The 26010-nt window shown below is 45.6% G+C and overlaps 1 protein-coding gene across 23 annotated transcripts in view; it reads right to left on the bottom strand.

The window, feature by feature from the left end:
- ZMYND8 (zinc finger MYND-type containing 8) overlaps positions 1–26010 on the bottom strand; it is a 122379-nt gene that overhangs the window by 41539 nt on the left and 54830 nt on the right. For all 23 annotated transcript variants that reach the window (XM_019807733.2, XM_019807743.2, XM_034641701.1 and 20 more), the window contains 5 exons: positions 25687–25774; positions 22566–22621; positions 19112–19189; positions 17976–18091; positions 11806–12287 (listed from right to left, as the gene is read on the bottom strand). In XM_019807733.2, the coding sequence (XP_019663292.2) occupies positions 11806–12287; positions 17976–18091; positions 19112–19189; positions 22566–22621; positions 25687–25774 (820 nt within the window). The remainder of the gene's footprint in view (positions 1–11805; positions 12288–17975; positions 18092–19111; positions 19190–22565; positions 22622–25686; positions 25775–26010) is intronic.

Genomic DNA, 26010 nt, shown 5'->3' with positions numbered 1-26010 from the left:
TTAAACCAGCCCCCAGCACGGTCCAGATGCAGAGACCGGAGCCAGGCTTACAAATGGCATGCCGTCCGTTTGTGGGAGGTGAAGGAGCTGGCTTGTGTCACAGCCATTGCACCTGCCGGAGGCCAAGGCCACCCCTTGGGAGATCTCCGGCTTCCCATTTCAAAGGTTCCATGATGCTGAATGAAGCCAAACTCAGCACCAGATGGAGAGAGGGCGTCGCTGGTCAATTATCTCCCTCCTTACTATGTTCCAAACTTTTATAGGAGAATAGAGAATCGTACCTAAGCCAAGTCTTTTAAAAATACCTTATAACCACCTATATACTGCTCCCCTGAGCCTTATCCAGAGTTGGGGGTAGGACAGAAACCAAACCCTGTGACAAAATGAGTGTTCAGATGGGTCGTGCCTCCTGGAGATGCTGGAGATCCTGCCCCTTTGCCTAAACAGCCTGCCATTACTGGAATTGTCCTGTTATTAAATTCATGCCAGACAACAAAACGGCCAGCCTTCCTCAGACACACAAGAAGCAGGGATTTTGCAATGATCTGGTCCTTAAGAGAAGCTGTTGATGGCAAAGGGGTTACAAATCAGGACATCCTGGGGACTTCAAAAGTGCTCACTTTGGTAGACGCTTGCCTCAGTTTGCTCACCTGCCAAATGGGGGGATACTCAAAGTGAGGATCCAATGGGTGAAACTCACATTCCCGCTCAGCTCTAGTGCCAGGACCTGCAACGCTGTCTTTAATGTAACACAGAGGAAAAGACCAGATACAGACAGGGGCGGTTGCAAGCATGTATCGGGAGCCAGACACTAGGTTTTAAGTCCAGCTCTGTAGCTGATTTGCTGGGTGTCCTTGGGCAAGTTACCTGAGGTCTGGTGAATCTCCTCTCCTGCTAGCCTCAAAGAGGGACAGTGATAATATAATACAAAAGGACTGATAAAAGTATCTACCTCACCAAGTTGTGAAGATCAAAAAAATTAATCATCTGAACAGTGCCTGGCATCAGTTAAGGACTGTATTATTATTTGCTGATATATCAATGTAGTATTATGTTCCATTTCCCCATGAACCTCGAGGGCTTTGGTTTCAATCACTTAAACCAGCAGTTTTTGGCCAGGAGTGATTTTGCCATCCAGGACACACTGGCCAATGTCTGCAGACATTTTTGGCTGTCATCACTGGGGGGGGGGGGGGGCCACNNNCCACTGGCATCAAACAGGTGGAGACCAGAGATGCTGTTCAACAGCCTATAAAGCACGGCCCCCTCCCAAAAAAATAATTATCTCTGATCCCAAAGAGGATGCTGAGGTTGATGAATCCACAAAGGGATGAAGTGGGCCTGTCTCCGGGCACCCTTTACCTCAACCTGCAAATGAGGAGGGGTGGTGACGAGACGCACTAATCCACGTTAAGTGGTCCTTAGCAAAGGCTCAATCAACACTTGAAATTATTTTGAGAATTAAGTTTTTTTAAATAGTAAATTGACTTCGTTTTACTGTAACAATGAACAAATGTCTGGCCCAGCACCTACACACAACATTCCGTCCAATGAGAGCGGCAGTCGCTGTTACCAGCACTGTAACTATAACCACTGGAACCATAACAACAAGCAGAACTAAGGTACTTGGCAGACCAAAAAAAAAGAGAGAGAGAATCATCAAAGATAAAGGCATTTCAAAGATGTACATATATGAGCAATAAAATCTTGGTCTTGGGATTTTATTACTCATTCACTTACATCCCACCTGCCTCCTTCCAAAAGAGATTTGCAGTGGCTGAAACCTCTCTGGAAGGATGAAAGACCAGGGCCTTGCACACTGTATTCTCCTACGCAAACGAGCAACCACGTAGAGCAGGAAGGGTCCTCTGCTAGCCAAAGCACTGTGTGCGACCGCAAGGCACTCTGACAAGAAAGCCTAACCAGAAAGGGTGAGCCGTAACAAAAACGCGTGCAAACGTGCTGTTGCACACAGAACTCAATGAGTCCAGTTGCCGGCTTAGTAGTAATCAGCTCCGGTGAAAAAAGGAAGGAAGGCGGGGCACCCGACTGGCTCATTCGGAAGAGCATCCAACTCTTGATCTTAGGGTTATGAGTTTGAGGCCCATGCGGGGTATAGAGGTTACTCTAAAAAAATCAAATCAAATTAAATCCTTGGGGGAGGTGGGGGGAAGGAAGGAGAAGCCAGCAGGTGGTCTCACAGGGTTCTGCCCCACTTGGGGTCCTGGGGAATTCAGCAAGCACAGAGGCCAAGTTGTTATTTTTGCAATTCTGTAGTTAAAACATAACTGGAACAACAAGTCTTTAATTTCACAGTCATATAAAGTTTCCTCTGTTAATAAAACTTAAGTATTGAAGGTTTAAGAAACATGCCCTAATTTTTTAAGATTTTATTTATTTATTCAACAGAGATAGAGACAGCCAACGAGAGAGGGAACACAAGCAGGGGGAGTGGGAGAGGAAGAAGCAGGCTCATAGCGGAGGAGCCTGATGTGGGGCTCGATCCCATAACGCCGGGATCACGCCCTGAGCCGAAGGCAGATGCCTAACCGCTGTGCCACCCAGGCGCCCCAAATTTTTTTTTTTAATTAAACATAGCACTTGGATATGCCAAGAATACGGGTGAGCCAGTGGAGACGGGTCTGGTTCACTCTCTCTCCAGCCAGCAAAGGGCAGAGCACCCCCCTTCCACAGACATCTGGGACAAAAATGCCTCATGTAATTGGAAAGGGACAGCACTGGGATCACCCACCTCGGGGAAAGCGATGGCCCCTGCCCACCCCTGAGTACCACACACCTCTCCTCCCCGATTTGTGAAACACTGTGTACCTGCCTCAACCTCCCCATATCAGTTAATGCTACAACCACTCACCTATGTTCAAGGTCAAACACGTAGACGTGCCAGTTGACACTGCCTCAATTCATCCCTTGCTCTCCCGCCTCAACTTACCACACTATTCAGCAAGACCTCCTCATATCACTTCCAAAATACAACCCCCAGCTCCCCTCTGGTCTCCATGCCCACTGCTATCAGCCTAGTGCACACAGTCTCAATGGGACAATATCGCCCTCAAAGGGCAGAAAGTGGCTCTTGGCGGGGGTGAAAAACTCTTACTCCTTTTATGTATAAAACAGACACGTGCAGCACATAAACAGATCTACAGTATTTTCAAATTTCATGAGGATCCACTCCTAGGTATATACCCCCAAAATGAAAAGCGGTACTCAAATCTTGGTACACAAATGTTCATTGAAGCACTGGTCACAACAGTTCAAAGGTGGAAACAATCTGAATGTCCGACGTACTGACAAACTGGGGTGTCTGCAGTAGCGCGTTACTGAGCCATGAAAAGAAATGAGGTTCGGACACATGCTGCAATGGGGAGGCCCCTGGAAACATAGACTCAGTGAAAGGAGCCAGACACACAGGGCACATTTTGTATGATTTCGTTTAAATGAAGCATCCGGAATAGGCAAATCCATACAAACAGAATGCAGGTTGACGGTTCTCCAGGTGCAAGCGAGCTGGGGGTGGGGGGAGTGCCTGCTTGATTAACAGCACTTTATTTGGGAGTCATGAAAATGTTTTGGAATTAGAGAACAGTGGCAATTGCATAACACTGTGAATGCACTAAATGCCACTGAGTTGTACACGTTAAAATGGTTAATTTTAGGTCATGTGAATTTCACCTCCCTTTAGAAAAAAAGTCACAGGAGGATGGATAGGAAAACATATCTAAAGTGGCTCCTTATGGGATCATAATGAAAGAAATGGTTGGTAAATACTGCCCTTGCCCATCATTTCCCACCAAGACCATGTAAGAACTTCCCATGGGTCCCCCTGCCTCCTGCCACAGCACCCCTCCACAGAGCAGCCAGACATACCACTCCTCCATCTAAAACCATCAAGAGGAGGGGCGCCTGGCTGGCTCAGCAAGTAGAACATGCGACTCTTGACCTTGGGGTTGTGAGTCTGAGCCCTACCTTGGGTGTAGAGGTTACTTAACAATAAAATCTTTAATTAATTAATTAATTAATTAATTAATTAAAACCACCCTAGAAGCATGTTATGCCCCCAGAATAAAATCCAACCACACATCTCACCTTTCCTTTCCCCATTCTGGAATCTACAGCCACACGGACCTTTGCACTATTCCTCCAAATTCAAACCTGCTCCCAACTTAAGACTTTATATACACTCAGGATTCCCAAGGAAAGGCCCTCGCCATCCCCCCACCCACATTATACGGGATGGTAACCCTCAAACACCACCTCGGGGCCCTCCCCTACCAAAAACACCTAGTGTTGAGGGTAGATGAGGAAAAAGGAACACTTACAGACTGTAAAACCTTTGAGGACAGCAATTAAGTGATGCTGATATTACCCAAAATTAGACTGTATAAAACACAGGGACAGCAAGGTCCCAGTGCTAGGAGCTCATCCCCTCGATGTATGTGTCAAGTGCTGGGGACACAATATATGCACGTGAAGAAGGTTCACTGCAACAGTATTTCTGACAGCAGAAAAACAGGAGATGGTGTATCAATGTCTATTAACTGGACACTGGTAAGTAAATGGGGGCAAACCTACCATACGACCCTAAAAGAATGATGCAGATCTCCATGATCTGACAAGGACTGGTCCCCATAGAAGTATATACAGAAAAAAAAAAGAGAAAGGTAAAAATTAAGTGAAAAAAAAAGAGAGAGAAAGGTAAAAATCGCTTGTGTACAGAAATGTCCCCAATATGTGTAACTGTTTACTGAACCCCATGCACATCTTCAAATGAATGCAGACATACTTATTTTTGGTAGAAGTACATCCCACAGACTGTTAATAGTTTTATACTTAGGAGAAAAACTGGACTTGGGCTGTGAGGGTAAACGAAACATGACTTTTTCTTTTACATCTTTCTATACTGCTTTTATCCTGCTGGGTTTTGTTTTATCTTAATTTTAACCATGTAGTGTCACCATCATTTAAAAAAAAAAAAAGGTCAGCTAGAGGTCTTTAGATTATGGGTCATTTTGTCCTTCTAAAACTACTATTACTGTGGTCTTTGTGGGGGGGAAGATCTTTAAAACAAGTGCAGGGGTGCCTGGATGGCGCAGTCGTTAAGCGTCTGCCTTCGGCTCAGAGCGTGATCCCGGTGCTCTGGGATTGAGCCCCACATCAGGCTCCTCTGCTGGGAGCCTGCTTCTTCCTCTCCCACTCCCCCTGCTTGTGTTCCCTCTCTCGCTGGCTGTCTCTCTCCGTCAAATAAATACATTAAAATCTTTAAAAAAAAATAAAATAAAAAATAAAACAAGTGCAAAAATATATTTGTTAATACAGATAAATGTAAATGAAGGGCTAAGAATTCTGGAATTCTCTGACTCCAGTGAGGTTCAATGGGTGTGTTCTTGAAAACGTTAGTCTAGCTTCATATGTGACCACCTAGATGAACGTGTAAACAGTAGGCTAGTCAAAACACCTACAGTTTCGAGGGTTAGAAAGTTAGCAGAGGCGTATATACATAAAGCGTGCATTAAAAAAACAAGTCTGGGACGCCCGGATGGCTCAGTAGTTTAAGCGTCTGCCTTCCGCTCAGGTCATGATGATCTCAGGGTCTTGGGATTGAGCCTGCAGCGCTCCCTGCTCAGCGGGGAGTCTGCTTCTCCCTCTCCCTCTGCCCCTCCCCCGGCTTGTGCATGTTCTCTCTCTCTCCTCTCTGATAGATAAAATCACACACACACAAAAAGAAAACACATCAACGTTATCCATTTAAATATTTGCATTTATATTACTTTATAAAATCAGGTTTCTTCCCCTAAGAAATGTTTCCTAAAATTCATTCATTCACATGCCATCTATATGCTACTAACAAGTAGAACTATATGGATAAACATAGAAACACTGCTCCCTTAAAAGGAACAGAAAGCTTAGTATGATCCCATTGGACCACAAAACATTCTGGTAATGATTATCAATGTGGTTTACACATTCAAAAATCTGAAGGAACACCCAACTTAACTAATTTATTTATTTTAGGAACACCTAATTCTTTTTTTTTTTTAAGATTTTGTTTTTTATTTGACAGAGAGAGAAAGCACACAAGCAGGGGTAGGGGCAGAGGGAGAGGGAGAGGCAGGCTCTCCGCTGAGCAGGGAGCCCGATGTAGGGCTCGATCCCAGGACCCTGAGATGATGACCTGAGCCAAAGGCAGTCGCTTAACCTACTGAGCCACTCAGGTGCCCCTAGGAACACCCAATTCTTCACAGTTGTTACCTCTCAGGGTAGAATTATATGCTATTTATTGTATAATATTAAAGTTGAAAAGGAATACTTTATATTCAGGGGGAAAATGATACAAAATTAAATGTAAATATGGAGGAGCGTCAAACATGAACATTAAGCAATCAGAATTTTGCTATCAGTGCTAAAAGTCAAAAGCATGGTACATTAACATAATGTTTCTCAACGGAAACTGGAGGGGTGACTATGTCCCCAGGGGACACACAGCAACGTCTGAAGACATTTTTAGCTGCCAATTTGTGGGCAGGGGCGGCTGCCCCTGGCATCTAGTGCAGAGAGGCTACAGGGATGTTGTTTAAACACCCTGCAAAGCACAAGAAAGCCCCGCAACAGAGAATCACCCAGCCCCAAAAGTCAACAGTGCAGAGACTGAGAAACCCGCTTTTAAATCATGCTAGACATTTTCAAAAGCAGAAAGACATTTGGAAATGCTCGTTTCAATTAAGCTTTGACATGGATGCCAATCCTTTTGTAAAGCCATAAATCTTGCCCAGAGGAAGAACTAATCGCCTTTGAAGTCACAAATAATTTAATCAGATTTTATACTTTGATGTACAATTCATGAGTGTGGGCTAAGACACATCATTTATTATCTACATTTACAAAACCCTAGCCTGTGCTAAGTGCTATCCTGACTCCATGAAACATGAGTCTTAGAATTAAATTAGAAAAAAAATGCCCCTTCCCTCCCACACACCCCAGCACTCTGGGGGGTGGAGGCGGAGGAGTTCGTGATTCATGCCAAATTCCCTCTACTTATAAAATCTTGGAAGCAACCTATGTCTTCAAAGGGCTGGAGCTTGCACAACTCTTGGTGGCCCGCACAGATGATCCACACAGTTGAGTATCACTGGACAGTCTAAGACAGGACAGAAATGCTGTTCTGAAGGGCTGTTTAACTAACATGGAAAAATATTCAGAACACAAGGTTAAGTTAACAACAAACAAACAAACAGCTCAGGTGCCTTGCAGGCTCAAGTCAGTGGAGCATATGACTCTTGATCTTGGGGTTATAAGTTCAAGCCCCACAGTGGGCAAAGAGCTTACTTAAAAAAAGCGGGCGGGGGGGGAGGCCTCAAAGTTGGCTACCAACAGATACTGCAAACAAGTGATCCACGAACCAAGCAGTTCACGGAGGCATCTGGTGCACGAAAAGGATTTTTATAAATTTGGGCCACTATGTAAAAGTTGGGGTAGTCCACATTTAAAAAAATATTTGAGGCTTCTCTTGAACAATGAGAAAAATGGCAACAGAGCCCAGATTCCCACTTGGCTAGAACCAGCAGGAAGAAAGGGCCCCCAGGACCCTACAGAAAAGGCATACCTCAAGAACGCAGCGTTTTGAAAGGTCCAGGTGGTGACCTGTTAGCAGGGTATAAGGAGCTTTTTTATAATGAAAACGCCCCAGTGCGTCACGCACTGAAAGAGTAAGTATTACTTTAGGAAATATACACGAGCACCCACCCGCGTGTGATCAGTCATGAGGAAGAGCGTGACTTCTGCTGTCTGGAGTTCACCCCGGTCTCTTAACACTTCCCAACCTTGCTCATTCCCATACCTGCCTGACCCCTGAAAGTATGTGAGTTTTCAACGTAATAGTACTACTCAATCCAACAGAAAAAAAGTCCTGAAAACATCATCTGAGGGCTCCCTGGGAGGTGGGGTCATCTGTGACTTTCATTTAATAAATAACAATTACTGTAGGACAAGTATGTAGTGATTTCACAAGAAAGGGGTATGCGAAAACATTCTCCCTTCTCCCTAAACATTAACCCATAGTGGAGCTACAGAGGGTGGGACAGCCAGGGGTTCCGACTCTTACCCTAATACATATTCATGACTGAAGTCAGAATCCTGCAAGCAAATAGTGTCAAGAGCATCAGTTCTGGCCAAGAGGTCTCGATCAAGGGGGAAGCAGGAAAAATCACTGAGACTATAAACCACTCTGATCAGTAACCAGAATACCATGAGCAAAAGGCTTCTGGCTGAGCAAACTGCTCCTCAGAAAACAAAATCGAGTTCTGTGGATTACAGATACCTATTTCTGAGTTCCTCAATTTCCCCACCCCCAAAACAAAAGGAAGGTTTCTAAACTCTAATAAATGTTTTATTTAGTAACTTACTTATTTCACTGTGTAGTCTTATAATGTTGGCCACAAAATTCTTATTGCTGAAATGAATATGGCTTTTCTATTCTATAACCATCTTTTTTTTTTTTAACGTAATTTTGGATAAATCCCAATCTCATCTCAATTACTCTCTCCACTTCTCCATCTCCTAAATGCTACCGTCGCTGCTAACAGCAGAGGGCACTAGGGTGCAATGAAAAGAAAACAGATACAAAATCAGGATCTGGCTGTGGGAACACAGGCACCTCCCCTCCCTACACTGTCCACAGGGACCTCAACTCGCCTTCTGTAAGATGGGTAGACTGACTCACAATTCCTTCTGAGTCCATCACAGAAGCTGACAAACCGACTCAGGGGCCATATCTACCAAAACACCTGTTCTTACATGGCCTGCAAGGGTATTTACCATTTGTAAATGGTTGATAAAAACCTAAAGGATTCATAGTTTATGAAACACACACATTATGTAAAAGTCAAATCTCAAGTGTCACAGCCACGCACTGCCTGTGGCTGTTGTATTAACACAATGACAGTGTTGAACAGTTGCCATCGTTGTGACAGAGACCCACAAAGCCTAAAATATTTACTATCTGGCTCCTTACAGAAAAGGGGACAATCTGTAAGATTAAAATGACTTGAGTATCGCCTTCTCTACCCGTACCACTCACTGGTTGTCTTAACTCATACTAGCGAAGTGATCAAGCACATGCTGGCAAGGGGATCATATTTTGGAAAAGGGACTTTAAAGTCTACTGAAATGGAGAATCTCATTTACCGCTTAGAAAAACCATTCGAATAATGAGGAATTTTGTCAGGAATTCTGAAGTCAGTTCCATCTTGCTATGTCCCGAGGAAAGAGAGCAGCTTAATTAAACACATTACACAGGCTCTCAGATTCCTCTAAAACTATGTTTCCTGTAATATGGAACAGGATAACCAACAGTGGTTCACAGACCAACATGTTCTATTTTACGTCTATCCAAGAAAAAAAATGCAACAAGCAATTTAAGCACATGAGCTTATACCTATTGCTCAGCTTAGGATAAAGCAATGTCGCAAATTTAATGTGTAAGTATGTTGTAAAAACAAAGGTACTAGCATACGGCAAAACATGCTGATTAACGTTCAGGCAACAGTGATTCAATAGGACTGCTGCCCGGTTAGAACACTTTCTCAAAAGCAAGCTCTCTAGGAGACGTAACAGGCTGCGGAGCTGATGTGATTCTATACCACGTTTTGTTAGCTTGGCCTAAATGGAATCATGTCATGGAATAAAAGTAAATTTTTAAGAACTCTGGTCTGAGGGGCGCCTGGGGGGCTCAGTCGGTTAAGCGTCTGCCTTAGGCCCAGGTCGGTCAAGCCCTGTGTCGGGCTCCCTGCTCAGCAGAGAGCCTGCTGCTCCCTCTGCCTCTGCCTGCCGCTCTGCTACTTGTGCTCTCTCTGTCAAATAAATAAAATCTTTAAAAAGGGGGAAAAAAAGAACTCTGATCTGAAACTGAGAGGCAAAAGAAAATTTCTGTTCTGCAAGTATGTCAACAGAAGTTGCACCATCCTAGAACAGAGCTCTGAAGTGCAAGTGAGCACCCAGGACCCCACGGTTAGGCTCAGAACTGGGGAGAGAGACTGCAGCCTTTACTTTGAAGAACCCAAAGCCACTGGTACTTAACTCTCTCTACACCTACAGCCTCGATGGGAACAGCTGCAAGCAGTACTTGAAAATTACCAACCAACCAGAAACAAGAAACAACACAAACAAAATGCGTGGAATTCCTTGAGCTCACTCGACTGAGTCCCCATCATTTTACCTTCTGGGGACTTTTGTGGTCTCTTGAAGAATGGGTGCCTGCTCCTTAAAGAGTTCTTCTGTAAAGGAAGGGAGGGAGGGAAGGAGGAAGGGAGGGAGGGAAGAGGAAGGGAGGGGGTCTGAAGGGAGGGGGTCTGAAGGGCTATTCAAGCTTAAGACATTGGTCAGAAGCCTAAAACTGATGGTCCAATCTATAGATGAGCTCTATTAGAAAATACCCTAAGGTATTTTGAGCTGACATTTAACAACTGGGCATTTTTTATAAAAACGCAAGTTTCCCACTTCTCTGGAATAATGAGAAGATCAGAAAAGCAAGAGGCCACATTCCTACATGGCAACCATGGGCTGACGCCCTTAAGGTGGGGCATGTGTCTAGGGGTTCACCAGGTCCTGCCCCCTCAACCAGTCTCCCCACCCAGAGCCTGAGAGTTGGCTGCCCTTTATCATCACGCTTACTGTAGAAGCTTCTCTGTGCCCATGTCTCTCAGAGGCAGACCACCAAGAATAAACAGTGAAGGCCACGTTCCAAGAAAAATGAGAGTAAACCCATTTCCTTGTGGCAGTAATAAAGTTCCTAAGTACTGGATATGCAACCAAATAATATTTGGGTAGAAAGAACTCCATTTAAGTGACCATTACTTTCCTCAGCCAGCATCCCTCATGTACGTCATCTCTCTGAATCCGTGTAGGCATTTGCTGCGGAACCACCACAAAAAATAATAGAGCAGCTCACATCTCTGTAGCACTTGCTATTTTAGGCATACATCTTCCTTTAACCCTTACCAAGAATCTATAAACCTACGGAACAGGTCCATTACTTCGTCACATTACAGGTGAGGGAAGACATTTAGTATCTTGGGGCGCCCACGTGACTCAACGGGTTGGGCATCCGACTCTTGATTTCCGCTCAGGTCATGGTCTCAGAATCATGGGATCGAGCCCCATCTCAGGCTCCATGCTCAGCCTGAATCTGCTTGGGGTTCTCTCTCCCCCTCGGCACCCCCCCCACTCGCACGTGCATGCTCAGACATTGAGTATCTTGCCTAAAGCCACGTGGCTAGTGAGTGGCAGAGCCGGGATCTGAGACCGGCATCCTCCTTCCTCACCACTACTCCACAGCAAGTGTCTACGACCTTTATCTGAGGAGGGAGAGGACATTACGGCCGACCTTACACCCTGCACTAGTAACTGATCTCTACGGAATGGGAAGGTAACATTTCGACAGGTAATCTTCTGATTAAAATAACACTCCTGAGAACAAGCTGCGATGGGAAGTTTTGCTGTAATAATCCAAGAGCCAGGTGACCTGAACTCCGAAGGATTACTGGCCGCCTCTGCCCAGTGCGAGGAACGACCTCCATCTGGCCTTTGGGGACCACTTTTCTCCTTTCTTGACTCCTAGCAGCAAGAATCCCACTGGGTAACCCATTTAAAATTTTATATATGCTCCACTGGAGCAAAACCCCGTCGAGCCCCCTCGCGTGCAGTGACGCTGGCCAGCTGGAACCCGACCAGTGTGGCCCCCATGGAAGCCCCATGTCCCAGGGGCCTCCTCCCCATCTCCCACCCCAGGCTGACCTGTGCTCTTGTCCAGGAAATCCATGGACTCCTCACTAGCACTGAAGTGGCTCGAGGTGGCCTTCTTCTCAGCATCCTGCTCCACGTCGGAGCCCGTGTGCACAGAAGAGTTTGTACTCATGGGGGAGCGCGGCATGTCCGACAAGGAGATCCTGCGGCCCGCGCCCCCACTCAGCATGGGCTTGCTCATCAGGATCTTGGGGGACGCCGTCATGTCAAAGTTGAGCTTGACCTTCTCCTGCTTGTCTATCTTGGCAGCGCCCGCGCTGGGGTTGCTGGGGTCGAGCAGCATTTGGTACTGGCTGTTGGGCGTGTAGGGTGTCCTGAAGGGAGAGTAATTAAAAACCCCAAACTTCCTGCGGATGTTCTCCACGTACACCTCCATCTCCTGCATTGCACTGTTGAAGATGCTTTTCGTCTTTTTCACAGAAAAAGGAATTTCTTTAGACATGAGGTAGCAATTATTTATTGGAACCCAGGCCCTAGGAGTGCAGAAAAGAAAGAAGAGCTGAAGTCAACTTTGGTCCTTTCAGAGATTCCTCTTTTCTTTTTTTTCAAGTTTTTGTTGCTGTTGTTTTAATGTATCGTATCATGGTATGTGCACGTGTAGGGTACGCCGCTGCTGACTGCGGGCACAGGCTGGACGGTGGGTCTCCACAGCCTAGTCACAGTAACTGAAATTTTACACCCAATGATTAGTAACCCCCCTTTCCCCACCTCCACCCCTGCAAACTACCATTCCACCCTTTGACTCTGTGAACTTGACTATTTTATGAGATACCTCCTACAAATGGAATTCATGTAGTGTTTGTCTTTCTGTGACTGGCTTATCTCACTTAGCACAACGTCCTCCAGGTTCAGCTGTTGTCCCCTCTTTTTTTAAGGCTGAATAGGAACCCCTGGTATGTACACACCACGACTTCTTTATCCATTCATCTGTCAATGGACATTTAGGTTGTTTCCAGAACTGTTTTTTCCTTAATGCAAACCAAATTAGCCTGGTATGTTTGCCAAGATTCTTTTTTTTTTTTCTTCCCCTAAGATTCTCAAATACGTATCCATTCTTTAAAAATGACTTGGTTTGAATGGTTAATACATGACTAACCATTAACCCAGACATGTGCTATCCTCAGAACAGAGCACCAACAGCAAACTTAGTGAAAACTTTATTAAAAGGCTCCTAGATTTAGTCATTTTAATCAGTTAAAAAAATAATAGATCCCCTTTTGGCTTTGGGTGAGTAGAGAGTAAGGAAACAGTCACTGCGGGCACCTAGGCTCAGTCAGTTAAGCATCCAACTTTTGGTTTTGGCTCAGGTCATGATCTCAGGGTTTTGAGATCGAGCCCTGCATCAGGCTCTGCACTGGGTGTGGAGAATGCGTAAGATTCTCTCTCTCCCTCTCACTCTGCTCCTCCCTGCCCCCCATGCCTACCCATGTGTGCTCCTTCAAAAAAAAAAAAAAAATCTCCTTGGATTCTCTCTCCTGCTCCGTCTCTCCTCACCACATGCTCTGCCCCCCCATAAATAAATCTTTAAAAAGTCCTTGCATCCAGGACTGCACCTCCTAAAAGAGAATCAGTCCCAAAGTCACTGTTCTGTACTCAGACGTAATGAGTTTTCATATCTCTTGTAAAACTAGGGTTCCACTTGGCACTAGAAGGAAACGGTGAAAAACCATAAACCTGAGAGGAGGTGCATGACTTCAAATGTGAGATAATTTACGTGGAAAATAACCAAAAAACAGCCTCCCCCGCCCATTCTTGGCTGGGTTTGTCTTCCTGACTTCACCCCCCCACCACCCAGCATGCTCAGCAGAGACTTCAGGAGAACAAGAGCTGCTTTTCTGGAATTAGTGGCCGAGTGGCTGCAGGCAGGAGATGGCAGTATAACCTACCACGGCTCTGGGCAGGGATGGAGGCAGAGTCCAAGCATGAACAGGAGGACATACTGGGTGACATTCAATTCCCTAGCCTCCAACCCAAATCCATTTGTAGCTGGGAATCTGGTGGGAATGAGCTTTTTCCAGGGAGGCCTTTTGGATTTCACAGACCATAAACTCAAGCCAGACACAAGCAATGGGAAGCAAAGTGGACAGTGGGGAGACAGAACAGTCCAACGCAAGCATTGTCCTTGCGGGCGCCTCATAAGTGCCCGTGCAGGAATCAGGACCCCATGCTGCGGAGTCTTCCAGCATTTTAAAGAGAAGCAAAAGACATGGACTGCTTATATTACATTCCACCCAAATGTTAACAGCGGGCATCTCATTCCTATTTTGAAGAGAAAGTGACCCAGGAAAAATAAAATAAAAAAATAAATAAAATAAAAGTATGTGCCTGGGGTGCAATTCAGGGCAGAGGCTGGGGAGGTTTGCCACTCCTGGTGATAACTGGATCATGACATGAACTAAAACTGAACACCCCAAAAATATCCTACTGCTCTCTCAGCGTGCTGGAAATTACCAGCTTCTCAGTCACCCCGACTCGCTGCTGTCATGCTGCAGAGACCTGAGAACCACATCTGCAGCCAAACAGAACAACGTAGAGCTGGAGCCAGATGCCCTCTGGGTGGGGAGTGGCTGCTAAGACCGGGTGAGCAGGAGTCTGGACTAGACAGTATAGCTCTGACGAGCAGCCGGGATCCCGCAGCTGCCCCTGGACAAACGACTCCCCCTCCCTGAGCCGGCCTCAGCTCGGTCATCGGTAAAATGGAGGATGAGCCCCTACCTGGAGCAGGGTCAAGGAGAGCAAGTGAAATGCACCTCGCCATGTCCCCACAGCAGCGGGAGCTCACCAGGCAGCCAGCCACTGTGACTGTGTCCCCCCACACTTCTGTCTGGGGTCTGGGCCTTAACTGTTTCCTGCCAGCGTCTCAATGGCCCTCAGGGAAGGTGTCTGCCAAGTGATTTCAGCAAAGCGTTCCCTTTCCTTAAAGCAAGCCCAGGACAGAGTTAAAGGGAACTTAGATTTGCTTAACAAAAATAAAGCCTCTGGGGGCAATGTCATGAGAGGCCCCAGAGTCCCACAGCTGAGCTACTCCTTACCCTGGGCCTCAAGTTTTCTTCTCAGTAAAATGAGAATAAAGCGGCTTCTGCAAAAAGCGCTTAGAACAATGCCTGCTGCATAGAACGCACTCAATTCATGCCCACTCGCTCTTCTGTGGCTCTGCAGGCATTTAATACGGTTATTTCCTTGATCTGCATACGGTATCGTGTGTGTGTGAGTGTCTATGAAATCAAACCCCCCAAAACGCAAAACTTTTTAAAGGACAAAAAGCACACGATGNTGCATAGAACGCACTCAATTCATGCCCACTCGCTCTTCTGTGGCTCTGCAGGCATTTAATACGGTTATTTCCTCGATCTGCATACGGTATCGTGTGTGTGAGTGTCTATGAAATCAAACCCCCCAAAACGCAAAACTTTTTAAAGGACAAAAAGCACACGATGAGACTTTTTAGAACATGGCTTGATCTGTAAGGACACATCCCCAGGCTCGCTCTAGAATTTATTAACCAGACAATGAACACCTAATAGGCTGGGCCATTTCTTACTCTGCTCTCCTAAAAAATGTGACTTACCCAAGTCCAGGCTTATGCTTTGCTCCACAACCCCAGAGTGGCTCCCTGAGAAAAGGACAGCCTATCCCATCTCTTTAGCCTCCATGTTGTGCTGGGTCTGACCAGCTCAGCTTTAAGAACATCTCCTGGGGGCGCCTGGCTGGTGCAGTCGTTAAGCGTCTGCCTTCGGCTCAGGGCATGATCCCGGAGTCCCGGGATCAAGCCCCACATCAGGCTCCTCCGTTGGGAGCCTGCTTCTTCCTCTCCCACTCCCCCTGCCTGTGTTCCCTCTCTCGCTGGCTGTCTGTCAAATAAATAAAATATTTAAAAAAAAGACTTTTTGTGGTGCCTGGATGGCTCAGTCGGTTAAGCGTCTGACTCGTAATTTCAGCTCAGGTCATGATCTCAGGGTCCTGAGTTCAAGCCCCACGTCGGGCTCAGCACTCAGCACCAAGTCTGCTTGTCCCTCTCCCTCAGCTCCTACTCTGGCTCTCCCTCTCTCATAAATAAATAAAATCTTAAAAAAAAAAAAAAGCATCTGCCTTCAACTCGGTTCATGATCCCGGGGTCCCGGGATCAAGCCCAGCATCGGGCTGGCTCCCTGCTCGGTTGGGAGCCTGCTTCTCCTTCTCCCACTCCCCCTGCTTGTGTTCCCTCTCTCGCTGTGTCTCTCTCTGTCAAATAAATAAAATCTTAAAAAAAAAAAAAAAAAAAGAACAACTACTGGGAGGAAGGGCCTTCGGGGGCCTCATTCCTACAACTCCAAGGTTCTGCTACTCTACCACCTATTCCACCGTTGTGGAGTGTCCTTAACCATTCCAAGGGGTTCCCCTCACCCAAAATGACCCAACAGTTTGGCACATTCCCTCCAAGGGAGAAGACACCGAGGGGGTTAGGCAAACCTTACGGGCATCAAACTTGGACTGCCGTCTTTTTCACAAATGTGGCAGGGTGGGAGAGGCCAGCTCCCACGACGGCTCCTACCCAGAACCAACCTACACCAGCAAGTTCTGGGGAAACAGCCTCTGGACTAGGGCTAGCCGAGCTCATGCCCCCTAAGCCATCTTCAGTAGCTATCTGACATGCAGCAGTGTGTCCATGCAGAATGCAAAAGCTGAGAGCACGATCAAAGACGCCAAGAGTCTGAGAATACTTGGTGCATGGGGGCAAGCACTGATTTCCCCCACCCACCTATATCCTAAATATATCCACCCTGGGTCATATTACAGAACGAGAATAATCCCGAATCATCAAGATGGTTAACACTTGCCATGCTATCATGAAGCAGCAGGAAGACGTACAACCTGACACTAATTCCTCTTGCTCTTCAAAAAGAAGGCAGACTCTGACCACAGCCTGTGTGATCGGGCCCTGCCCCCTCCCCCACCCATCCCTTACCAGCCTCTCCTCCCTCTTCCTGTCCAAACCAACCTGCTCCTGCTTTTCCCAAGCACAGCAGGCTGGCTCTGTCTGTCCCTCCACAAGGACCTTCACTAAGCCCCAGCCATTACCTCCTGCTCTGACATCATCTTGCCTGTGTGTTTACCTGTGTATTATCTGTCTTCCCCACTAGGAAGCCAGCCTTCAGACGGTCAGGGACAGTGTCTGCCTGCTCACTCCCATATCCCCAGCATCCAGCACATGGCCTGGCCCACAGCAGGCACCAAAAGATTTCCAGCAAAGTGGTCAAAATCAAACAAAGCAAAATACTTCCTATCAAACCCAGGACCACCTCAGCAAATTCCCATTTTGTCCCCAGACTATAGATTTCTAGCAAAACTCACTCTTGGTTTTTTATTCGCAAGACAACAAGCAAAACCGAACAGGGTAACAGTTCAGATTCCGGTGCCTGAAATTACACACTGTATTTTCTGTATATTCTGTGGGTGTATATAATTTTTAGGGTACGTGTTTTAAGTATTCTCCCCAACACACTCAAACGCTTTTTCAAACTGCTTCGTAGGGCTTCAAAAGGTTTTTGCCTCGTTTAATCACAACACAGCTTGCTAAAAGAGAACTAAGATATTAACCACGGCTCATCTGGTACTACCTGTTGTTCTCAAGCACCTAGGAGCCGGAACTGCTAAGAGCTAGAACAATTCACTTCCCTGTGAGCAAGGCAAAGGGAAGGGTAGAAAGCCTGGCAGGGAGGGTTCCCACCTGTTAAAACAGCCACCTCTTATAATTTCCTATTTTAGCTTCAGAGAAAGGCAACAGGAGGGAACCACCCAGCACAATGATAAGAGATTCATTTACTGGCAATCTGGGGAAATACTTCTGATCCCTGAAGGCATTATTTTGAAAAGCAATTTGCACGGCAGTTTAATTTACTCTAGAAAATCCAAAAAAGAACAGCAGCATTTAAAATAGCCATGGTGCCAGTTTCATCAACAAAACTATGAAAACAAGATTGTTCTCTTAAACATACCTGAAAACACTAAGGCCCACACATTATCAGGCTTAGCACAGCACAGGACTGTATTTTTAACCACAAGATGACTGGTTGGTGTCATGACAATAAACAACATAATAATACCCCCGCCCCTGCTTGCATCCATGATAGTATCAAAGGTTCAGTTAAAGCTATACGTTTGCAGCCAATTTGAACTCCCACCTGTCATGTTGTCCAAAGAAACGAGCATCAACCTGCCCATCTTTATCCCTCAGAGCTTTTGCAGGCCAGAATGGAAACCCCTTCAGTTTTGCCCAGACCAAAGGATGTGGATTGCTCTAGGAAAAGAAAAACAAAATCCAGAGTTTGTATGCATTTCACAGCAACACACATATAAAGCTTGGTGTAGGATACAGCAAGGCCACCAACTGAACGAGAACAGTTCCAGGCAGGGTCTCCCAAGCTGGCTTCCCTAGGAGGACGTGAGGCCAGTAAGCCCCAGGCAAAGCTGGTTCTGGGGGTGAATGACAAAAGGACCAAGCATACGAGATCAGGCCTGGATCCTGGCTGTAATGCTATTAGCCGGGTGGCCGGAGCAAGAGTACACCTTCCCCTGCAACATGGAGATGGCAACGCCTACACCCTCTGTTAAGTGAGGGAATTAAATGTGCATTATAACTGGCAGTTAACAAGGGGCAGTATTAGCCACTTCTGCCCTTTATCGAGGCTGCCCAGAGCTTTAACTATGCAGGTGTTTATTTCCAAAGGCATGAAGAGATATAAACTATGTTCTACTTTTCCACTTCACTTGCCCAATCTTGCCCCCCAGGAAGCTCCACCCCTATCTCAGCCCACCAGCCCACCCCAAGAACACACTTCTCTCTGCAGAACACCAGTTTGGAAAATGTGGATCCATGGGGAAACAGGGTGATTTTTCTCTCCCCACCTCATACCCCAAACCACCAAGTCAGAGACACCATGGAGTCAATCCAAAGACGCATTTCCAAATATCTCAACACAGATCCAAAAGAAACCACTCATTGAACTCTCCTCCCACTATCTGCCTTACTGTGGGGCCCCTCCCTGATGAGCTCCGTCTTGCTCTCTTACCCTGCAGTCGGCCAGGGGTTAATAAACCCAGGAAATCACAATGCTCCCTTTGGCACATGAATTTTCAACCCCAGAGGTTTATTCTACCTGGATTACTTTCATTCTCCCAGATCTTTATCGCTAAAAAAATTCATTTAAAAACTTCACCTGAAGTTTCACCGAATAAACCACCTGAACAAAGTGGCCTTGGGTAGCCATCTAAGGCATGGGGTCCAGAAAATGAAGTAAGGAAAGAAAATGCCACTTACACAAGGCTCACAAAACCAGTTATCTCGTTTTTGGCAAGCAGCTAGGTAACACTCTGGACATACTTCAATTTCATTCATCTGTAAAGCAAAAATATGTTAGGATGTGTCATCCCAGGGGCCTCACATCTGGAGGCCGTCAAGGAATGTACGATGGTGTTAGCAGTTAAGGTTAGCTAAACCAGGTCCCACAGTGGGGAACACCTTTGAAAAGAGTCCAACTACCTCCCACCAACCCCCATGCTTTGCCTAGCCCAAGCCGCCAGCACCACCACCAGCTCCTCTCTCTCTGGACCACGTCTGGATCAGCTTCTACTCTTGTGCCCACTACGGTCCATCCCCCAAGACAGCAGCCAGAGCCATTGTGTACCTATGTTAATCTGACTGTGGGTTGCAAATGGAATCTATGAGGTACAAGACAGTCCCCGGAACAAAGAATTCCCCAGCCTAAACGTCAGTAGTACAAGGCCGAGAAACTAACAAGGAAATCTAAACTGATGAGCTCCGTCAATGCCGAGTGTGACCAGGCTTTGGCGCTCCTGAGCTCCCCAACCACCTCCAGCCACTGCTCTGGCCTCTGCTCACGGTGCTTGATTCCCGCACATCTCTCATCACACCAACCAGGGCAGGTGGTCAATACCATGTGGCCCTATTTTACCTCCAGTAAAATAACAATCTGAAATTCTATAGTTTGCAGACCGTCTTTCTCCCTCTTGAAAAAGTACATTCCCCAAGAATATCTAAGACTGACTTAGAAACAAGGGCCCTAGAAGCCCCTTTCTGGGCTGTCAATTCAGACTCCACCATTTCCTAGCTCTGTTAACTTTAGGAAGTTGCTTTATCTTGTCTGAGCCTCCACTTCCCTCCCATTTCCTCATGCCCAGAGTGGGGGATGCGAGCAGTAGCTACCACGAGGATTCTAACAATTAGAGGAGATAAATGTAAAACACGTCAAGTGACACAGTAATCAATACATTAGTTAACACTGATCAAAGATCTCTGCTGGGATCACCCAAGTGCTCTACAGCTACCGATCCATTTATTCCTCACACCCCCTTCGAAGGCAGGACTGCTGTTAGCCCCATGTGAGAGAGGGAAAAAACAAAGCCCCAGAAAGTCAGGACACCTGCCCAAGGTCTCACTGCAGCAAAGTGGCAGGGCCAGGATTTGAACCCAGGCCATCGGGCTCCAGAGCAGAGGTGGTCCACCAATGCCCAGGCAGTTGCCAATATTGTCCCATCATCAGTAGACTTGTTTTTCTCTTTATCTCTGCATCATGTAAAGAGCCAGATGCCTAGCAAGTGCTCCAAAAATTGTAACTACTAATGGTGTAAGTATAATTGACTAACTTAAAGGTCAGTGAATAAATGAGTGAATAAAGGAACAAAAGAATTCATGACTGACTGAATGAATGAATGAATGAACGAATGAATGAATGAATGATGGCATATAGTTCCACCTACTACTCATTTTACGTGTGTGCTATTCCAAAGGGACTGAGTAAAGAAGCTGGTAACAACAGGTCGAGGACAGCCCTGGCTTTGGAGCCCACACAGTGGGCATGTATTGCCAACAGGTAGATTCAGAAATACCACAGAGTATCTGCGTTCAGTAAATTCCACCTCGGAGCAACCCACTGATTAAAAGCCTGGGCTTTAGCTCCCAAATCCAGGAACACAAACGAATCCCCAAGGGGGAAACAACTGGACAACTCACTCATACAAAACTCCAAATCAACAGTGAACATATCAAAAACAGTCCATCGGGCACCTGAGTGGCTCAGGTGGTTAAGCATCTGCCTTAGGCTCAGATCATGATCCCAGGATGCTGGGATCGAGCACTGCAATAGGCTCCCTGCTCGGCAGGGAGTCGCCCTCTACCCCTTCCCCCTGCTTGTGCGCTCTCTCTCACTTAAATAAATAAAATCTTAAAAAAAAAAAAAAAAACAGAACCTTCATCACCACTTGTCATCAAAGAAGTGCAAACCAAATCACAGTGACAGGCCAGTTTTTACTGATCGCATTGCAGGGGAAATATACACCTGTTTTATAAACAAGAACTTCTGTGTCCTTGAGAAGGACACAGAAAAACTACCATACTCATCCATGTTGTTGCATAAGTTGTTGTATAAGTTGCTACAGCTTTTCCAGAAGCCAATAAGGAAATATCTACCTAGAGCCTTTGCTATGTTTATAACCTTAGACATGACAGGTGCCTTTCTAACATTTATATTAAAAAAAATTAATCATAACAGCCATGAAAAATTCTCTTCTTCCTCTGTGGTTAATTACAATGCAGAAACACTCAAACCAAGTGAAAAATATAGACAATAAAACTCTCTCTATAAAAGTAGGTAGAAATGGACATAACTGAGATTTTTTCCTTAATGAACGAAGTACACAGACATGGTGAAGTCCATCACATCTAGGTTTTTTGCTCTTACCATGGGGGTCTAATAAAGCCTCTGTGGTACTGTTTCTGCTCCCAGACTACTCCACAACCACTAGAGCCTTAGAGCACGTAGCCTGGGAGGTCGATTTCTTTCACACCATCAAAACTATGGGTATTTCCAGGACTCTCTAGGCCACTCCCTGAGAAACAAGCATGACCTTTCCCCAACATAACGTCAAAACCCAAACATCTTCCCTAAGAAGAGTAAAAGGGGCCTGGCCCAATGCCACAGACTGTGGGGTGAACAAATTATGAGCCCTATCTATGCAACTAAGAAAACTCAGGATGCCCAATGCTCGACTATGACTCAAGACTGAATAATAAAAGGTCATTTCCACCACCCTTAGATTATGGCTAAGATAGGAGTGGTTTATAACATACTGGGGTCCCTTCTTTGTCGCTTTTACTTTTCTTTGAAGACAGGGGGCACGGTCTGTGCCTCAATAAATCCCAAAATTAGGATGCCTGGGTGGCTCAGTTGGTTGAGTATCTGCCTTCCACTCAGGTCAGGATCCCAGGGTCCTGGGATCAAGCCCCGCATCGGGCTTCCTGCTCAGTGGGACGCCTGCTTCTCCCTCTGCCTCTGCCTGCCCCTCCCCCTGCTTGTGCGCACTAGCGTGCTCTCTCAAAAAAAAACAAATAAAATCTTAATCAATCAATCAATCAACCCCAAAACTGCCATAGCTACCCACTGAGAGATTCTGCAGATGGAAACCAGCCACTCCAGCCCCTCACTCTGCGTGCATTTAAAATTGGACAGTGAGGGGCGCCTGGGTGGCACAGCGGTTGGGCGTCTGCCTTCGGCTCAGGGCGTGATCCCGGCGTTATGGGATCGAGCCCCACATCAGGCTCCTCCACTGGGAGCCTGCTTCTTCCTCTCCCACTCCCCCTGCTTGTGTTCCCTCTCTCACTGGCTGTCTCTATCTCTGTCGAATAAATAAACAAAATCTTTAAAAAAAAATAAAAAATAAAAATAAAATAAAATTGGACAGTGAGAAACACATACCTCATGCTCACAGATTTTGATGACTACTTTTGCTATCTGCGTCAATTTGTGATTTCCTAAGGGAATAAGAAGATATTATTAATTCAAATGGAAACACGATTATTAACACCCAACCATGGGATTATACTTCCACTAACAATCTTTCAACTTGCTTTCCCCCAGGGATTAAGCTTCAAAGGCTAAAAACCAAAAGATTCTGGCTCCTGATATTGGTTCAAATTATGTGACTTCTCCCCTAAACACTGATCAATCTTTGATGCCTCAGAATCATCTCTGAAAGTGTAATTTTCCTACAGCTCACAGGTTAATATTTAGAAGATGCTTTCACATTCAAAAGGCTCCGATTAGTGGAAAGGAGCCACATTCACCCATTGTTCCACACTCCAACCCATGAAGGGTAACAGGGGAAAGAAAATAATTGAGTAGCTCTGCTGTGCCTGGTGCTTCGAATACATTTTTCTTATTAACTCCTCAAGAAGCCATACTAGGAAGCAGGTATGAATGTTCCCATTTCATTGATGAGTAAGCCAAGGCTCAGCGAGAAGTCGTTGCTTACACAAGACTACTCAGCTATGAGTTGAAACTCTGGCCCCAGATCTAACTCTAAATCCCTCACCTGCACACTAAACCAGAAGACAAGATGGCCTTATGGTATTTTCAGACACTGTCAGTTTCTTGGCAAAAAGATTTTACAAACACACACACACCCCTTCCTAGATTTCTGGCTAGCCTTGAAAACTCAAGAAGATCTGATAACTCTGTATCCAAAAACCACTGAGCTGTGACTAAGCAGGAGTTCATTCCTCCCAGTTCTCCAGTCTCTAGTTCTCCCCTCAGCCAATGGCCATACTGGCTTGTGCTGCTGTTTTTCTGACACCTCATCTCATTCACTTGTTTAGTGATCTTACCAGCCTTTCTATATATTGGAGTTAATAATCTTTACGTGAATTTTCAACCAAGTGCCTCTTTCTCCCCTCCCCACATCACTGGCCCTGCTACTGAGCTAATAATGCAAAACGTGTGCTTTCAACGGACATCCACCCGCTCATACATCTTCCCTTACACGTTAGCTAACAATCTACGGTAGGACCATACAGGAAGAAGACAGGGCGTCTGCTCTTCAAGATCTGACAACCAAAAAAACCCAAAAAACAAACAAAAACACCTTAACATCCTGGTAAAGAACTCAAATTAGCACCATCCAGGAAGTGTGATAAATGCTACCATGGGCCAGTACAGGTACTGTGAGGTCTCCTAACAAGAGCACCTACTATGGTCTGGGCCCATAAGGGAAGGCTCCTCAGAGGACTGATAGTCTGACACTGAAGGATAAGAAAAAGTCATCAAGGGAGAGTGTTCTAGCAGGGAACAAGAGGAACAGAATGGAGCAGGACACTTGAAAGAGCTACCTGGCCAGGAGGCAGACAAAGAGGACTGTGGGAGAAGGTAGGGCAATATGAAAGATGCCATGAGAGGAGATTTTAATGGGAATCCTCTTCCATTCTGCCCAGAAGGCTCAATCCACAAAAACGCAACTGACACAACTTTATCCAGAATACACAGAACTCATAAAATGCAATAATAAAAACACAAACCACCCAGTTCTTGAAATGAGCAAAAGATTTGAATACAGATTTTACCAAAAAAAGATATACGAATGATTAATAAGCACATGAAAAGATACACAATACCATTAATCCTAAGGGAAAGGCAAATGAACACCACTGTGACATAACAGTTCACACTTCCAAGAATGGCTAAAATTAAAAAGACAGACAACAACAAGTGTTGGCAAGAATGTGGAGAAACTAAGACCCTCCCGTGCATGGCTAGACGACTGTAAAACAATGCAATCACTTTGCACAAAGTCTGCCAAAATGTCTTATAAATTTAAATAGAAACCTACTCAATGAGCCAGCACTACTGCTCCTAGGTATTTACCCATGAGAAATGAAAATATATGTCCGCACAAAGACTTGCACAAGAATGTTCACAATGGCTTTATTCCTAACACCCAAACGCTGATAAAAACCGAAAGATCCTTTCACATTCACAAAGGGAATAGATAAATAAATTGTATGCTGATACAATGAAAAACCACCCGTGGTTAAAAAAAGGGGGGGGGCGCCTGGGTGGCACAACGGTTAAGCGTCTGCCTTCGGCTCAGGGCGTGATCCAGGCATTCTGGGATCGAGCCCCACATCGGGCTCCTCTGCTGGGAGCCTGCTTCTTCCTCTCCCACTCCCCCTGCTTGTGTTCCCTCTCTCGCTGGCTGTCTCTATCTCTGTCAAATAAATAAATAAAATCTTTTTAAAAAAGGGGGGGGGAACAAAACGACAGACACAACATGCATGAATCCCCAAAAAAATTACAGTGCATGCAATTAGCCAGACACAAAAGAATGCATTACGACTACATTGATATGAAATTCCAGAATATATAAAACTAATCTATAGGGACAGAAAAAACCGAGCAGAGTGGATTTACTACTAAGGGACAAATGGGAATATAATAGAGTGATGGAAATATTCTAGATTTTATTTGAGGTTGTAGTAACACATTTGAGGTGATTACACATTTGCCAAATTCAGAGAATGTATTCACAAAATCTATGCATTTTATTCCACGTAATTATTCCTCCATTGAAACAAAATTTCTAAAAAGGACAGGTAAGCAGCATCATATAGCCACGAGCCACTATGAATACCAGCTCGTCCCTTAAAATGCAGAGGGTCATCGTCCCCTAGTCACTCATATTAGCAATCTATATACAAATATTCTCAGTTTGGGGGGGGCGCTGGGGTGGCTCAGTTGTTAAGCATCTGCTTCAGCTCAGGTCATGGCCCCAGGGTCCTGGGATACAGCCCCGCACTGGGCTCCCTGCTCAGTGGAGAGCCTGCTTCTCGTTCTCCCTCTGCCTGCTGCTCCCCCTACTTGTGCGCACGCTCGCACGCTCTCTCTCTCTGTGTCAAATAAATAAATAAATAAATCCTTAAAAAAAAATTCTCAGTTTTTGGCCCTAGTGCATGAAAAAGAGAGCATGATTTTTTAGGAAGGGTGGGCGATCCGGCAACACACACGGCATAAACACTCTTTTTTAGGAGCCATCTAAGCCACCCACCTCCGTTATAAATGATGCAGTTGTGCAAAATCCACTTAGCATCGGCCAGGAAAGCTTCCGTGCATCCATACATTTTCTTTTTAGCGTTCTGGGGAGAAAAGCCAAGAAGCGTAATAGCCCATGAGTCTGTACGAGCTGCAGCCAATTAACACCTGCGTCCCCACATCATTTTCTTAGCAGTCATTTGCCAAATTAATTAATCCTTTTACCCATTTCCCAAGATGCTATTATGTTTGAGATCTAGAACTCCATAAAAATGAAGGCACTAAATTCATCACAGTAACTTGAAGTGTTTCCTCTTAGAGCAGCTATCATTTATCAATC

The sequence above is a fragment of the Ailuropoda melanoleuca genome, chromosome 13, assembly GCF_002007445.2.
Source record: "Ailuropoda melanoleuca isolate Jingjing chromosome 13, ASM200744v2, whole genome shotgun sequence".
In the NCBI taxonomy this organism is placed as follows: domain Eukaryota; kingdom Metazoa; phylum Chordata; class Mammalia; order Carnivora; family Ursidae; genus Ailuropoda; species Ailuropoda melanoleuca.
This window is presented reverse-complemented; position numbering and strand designations above follow the sequence as displayed.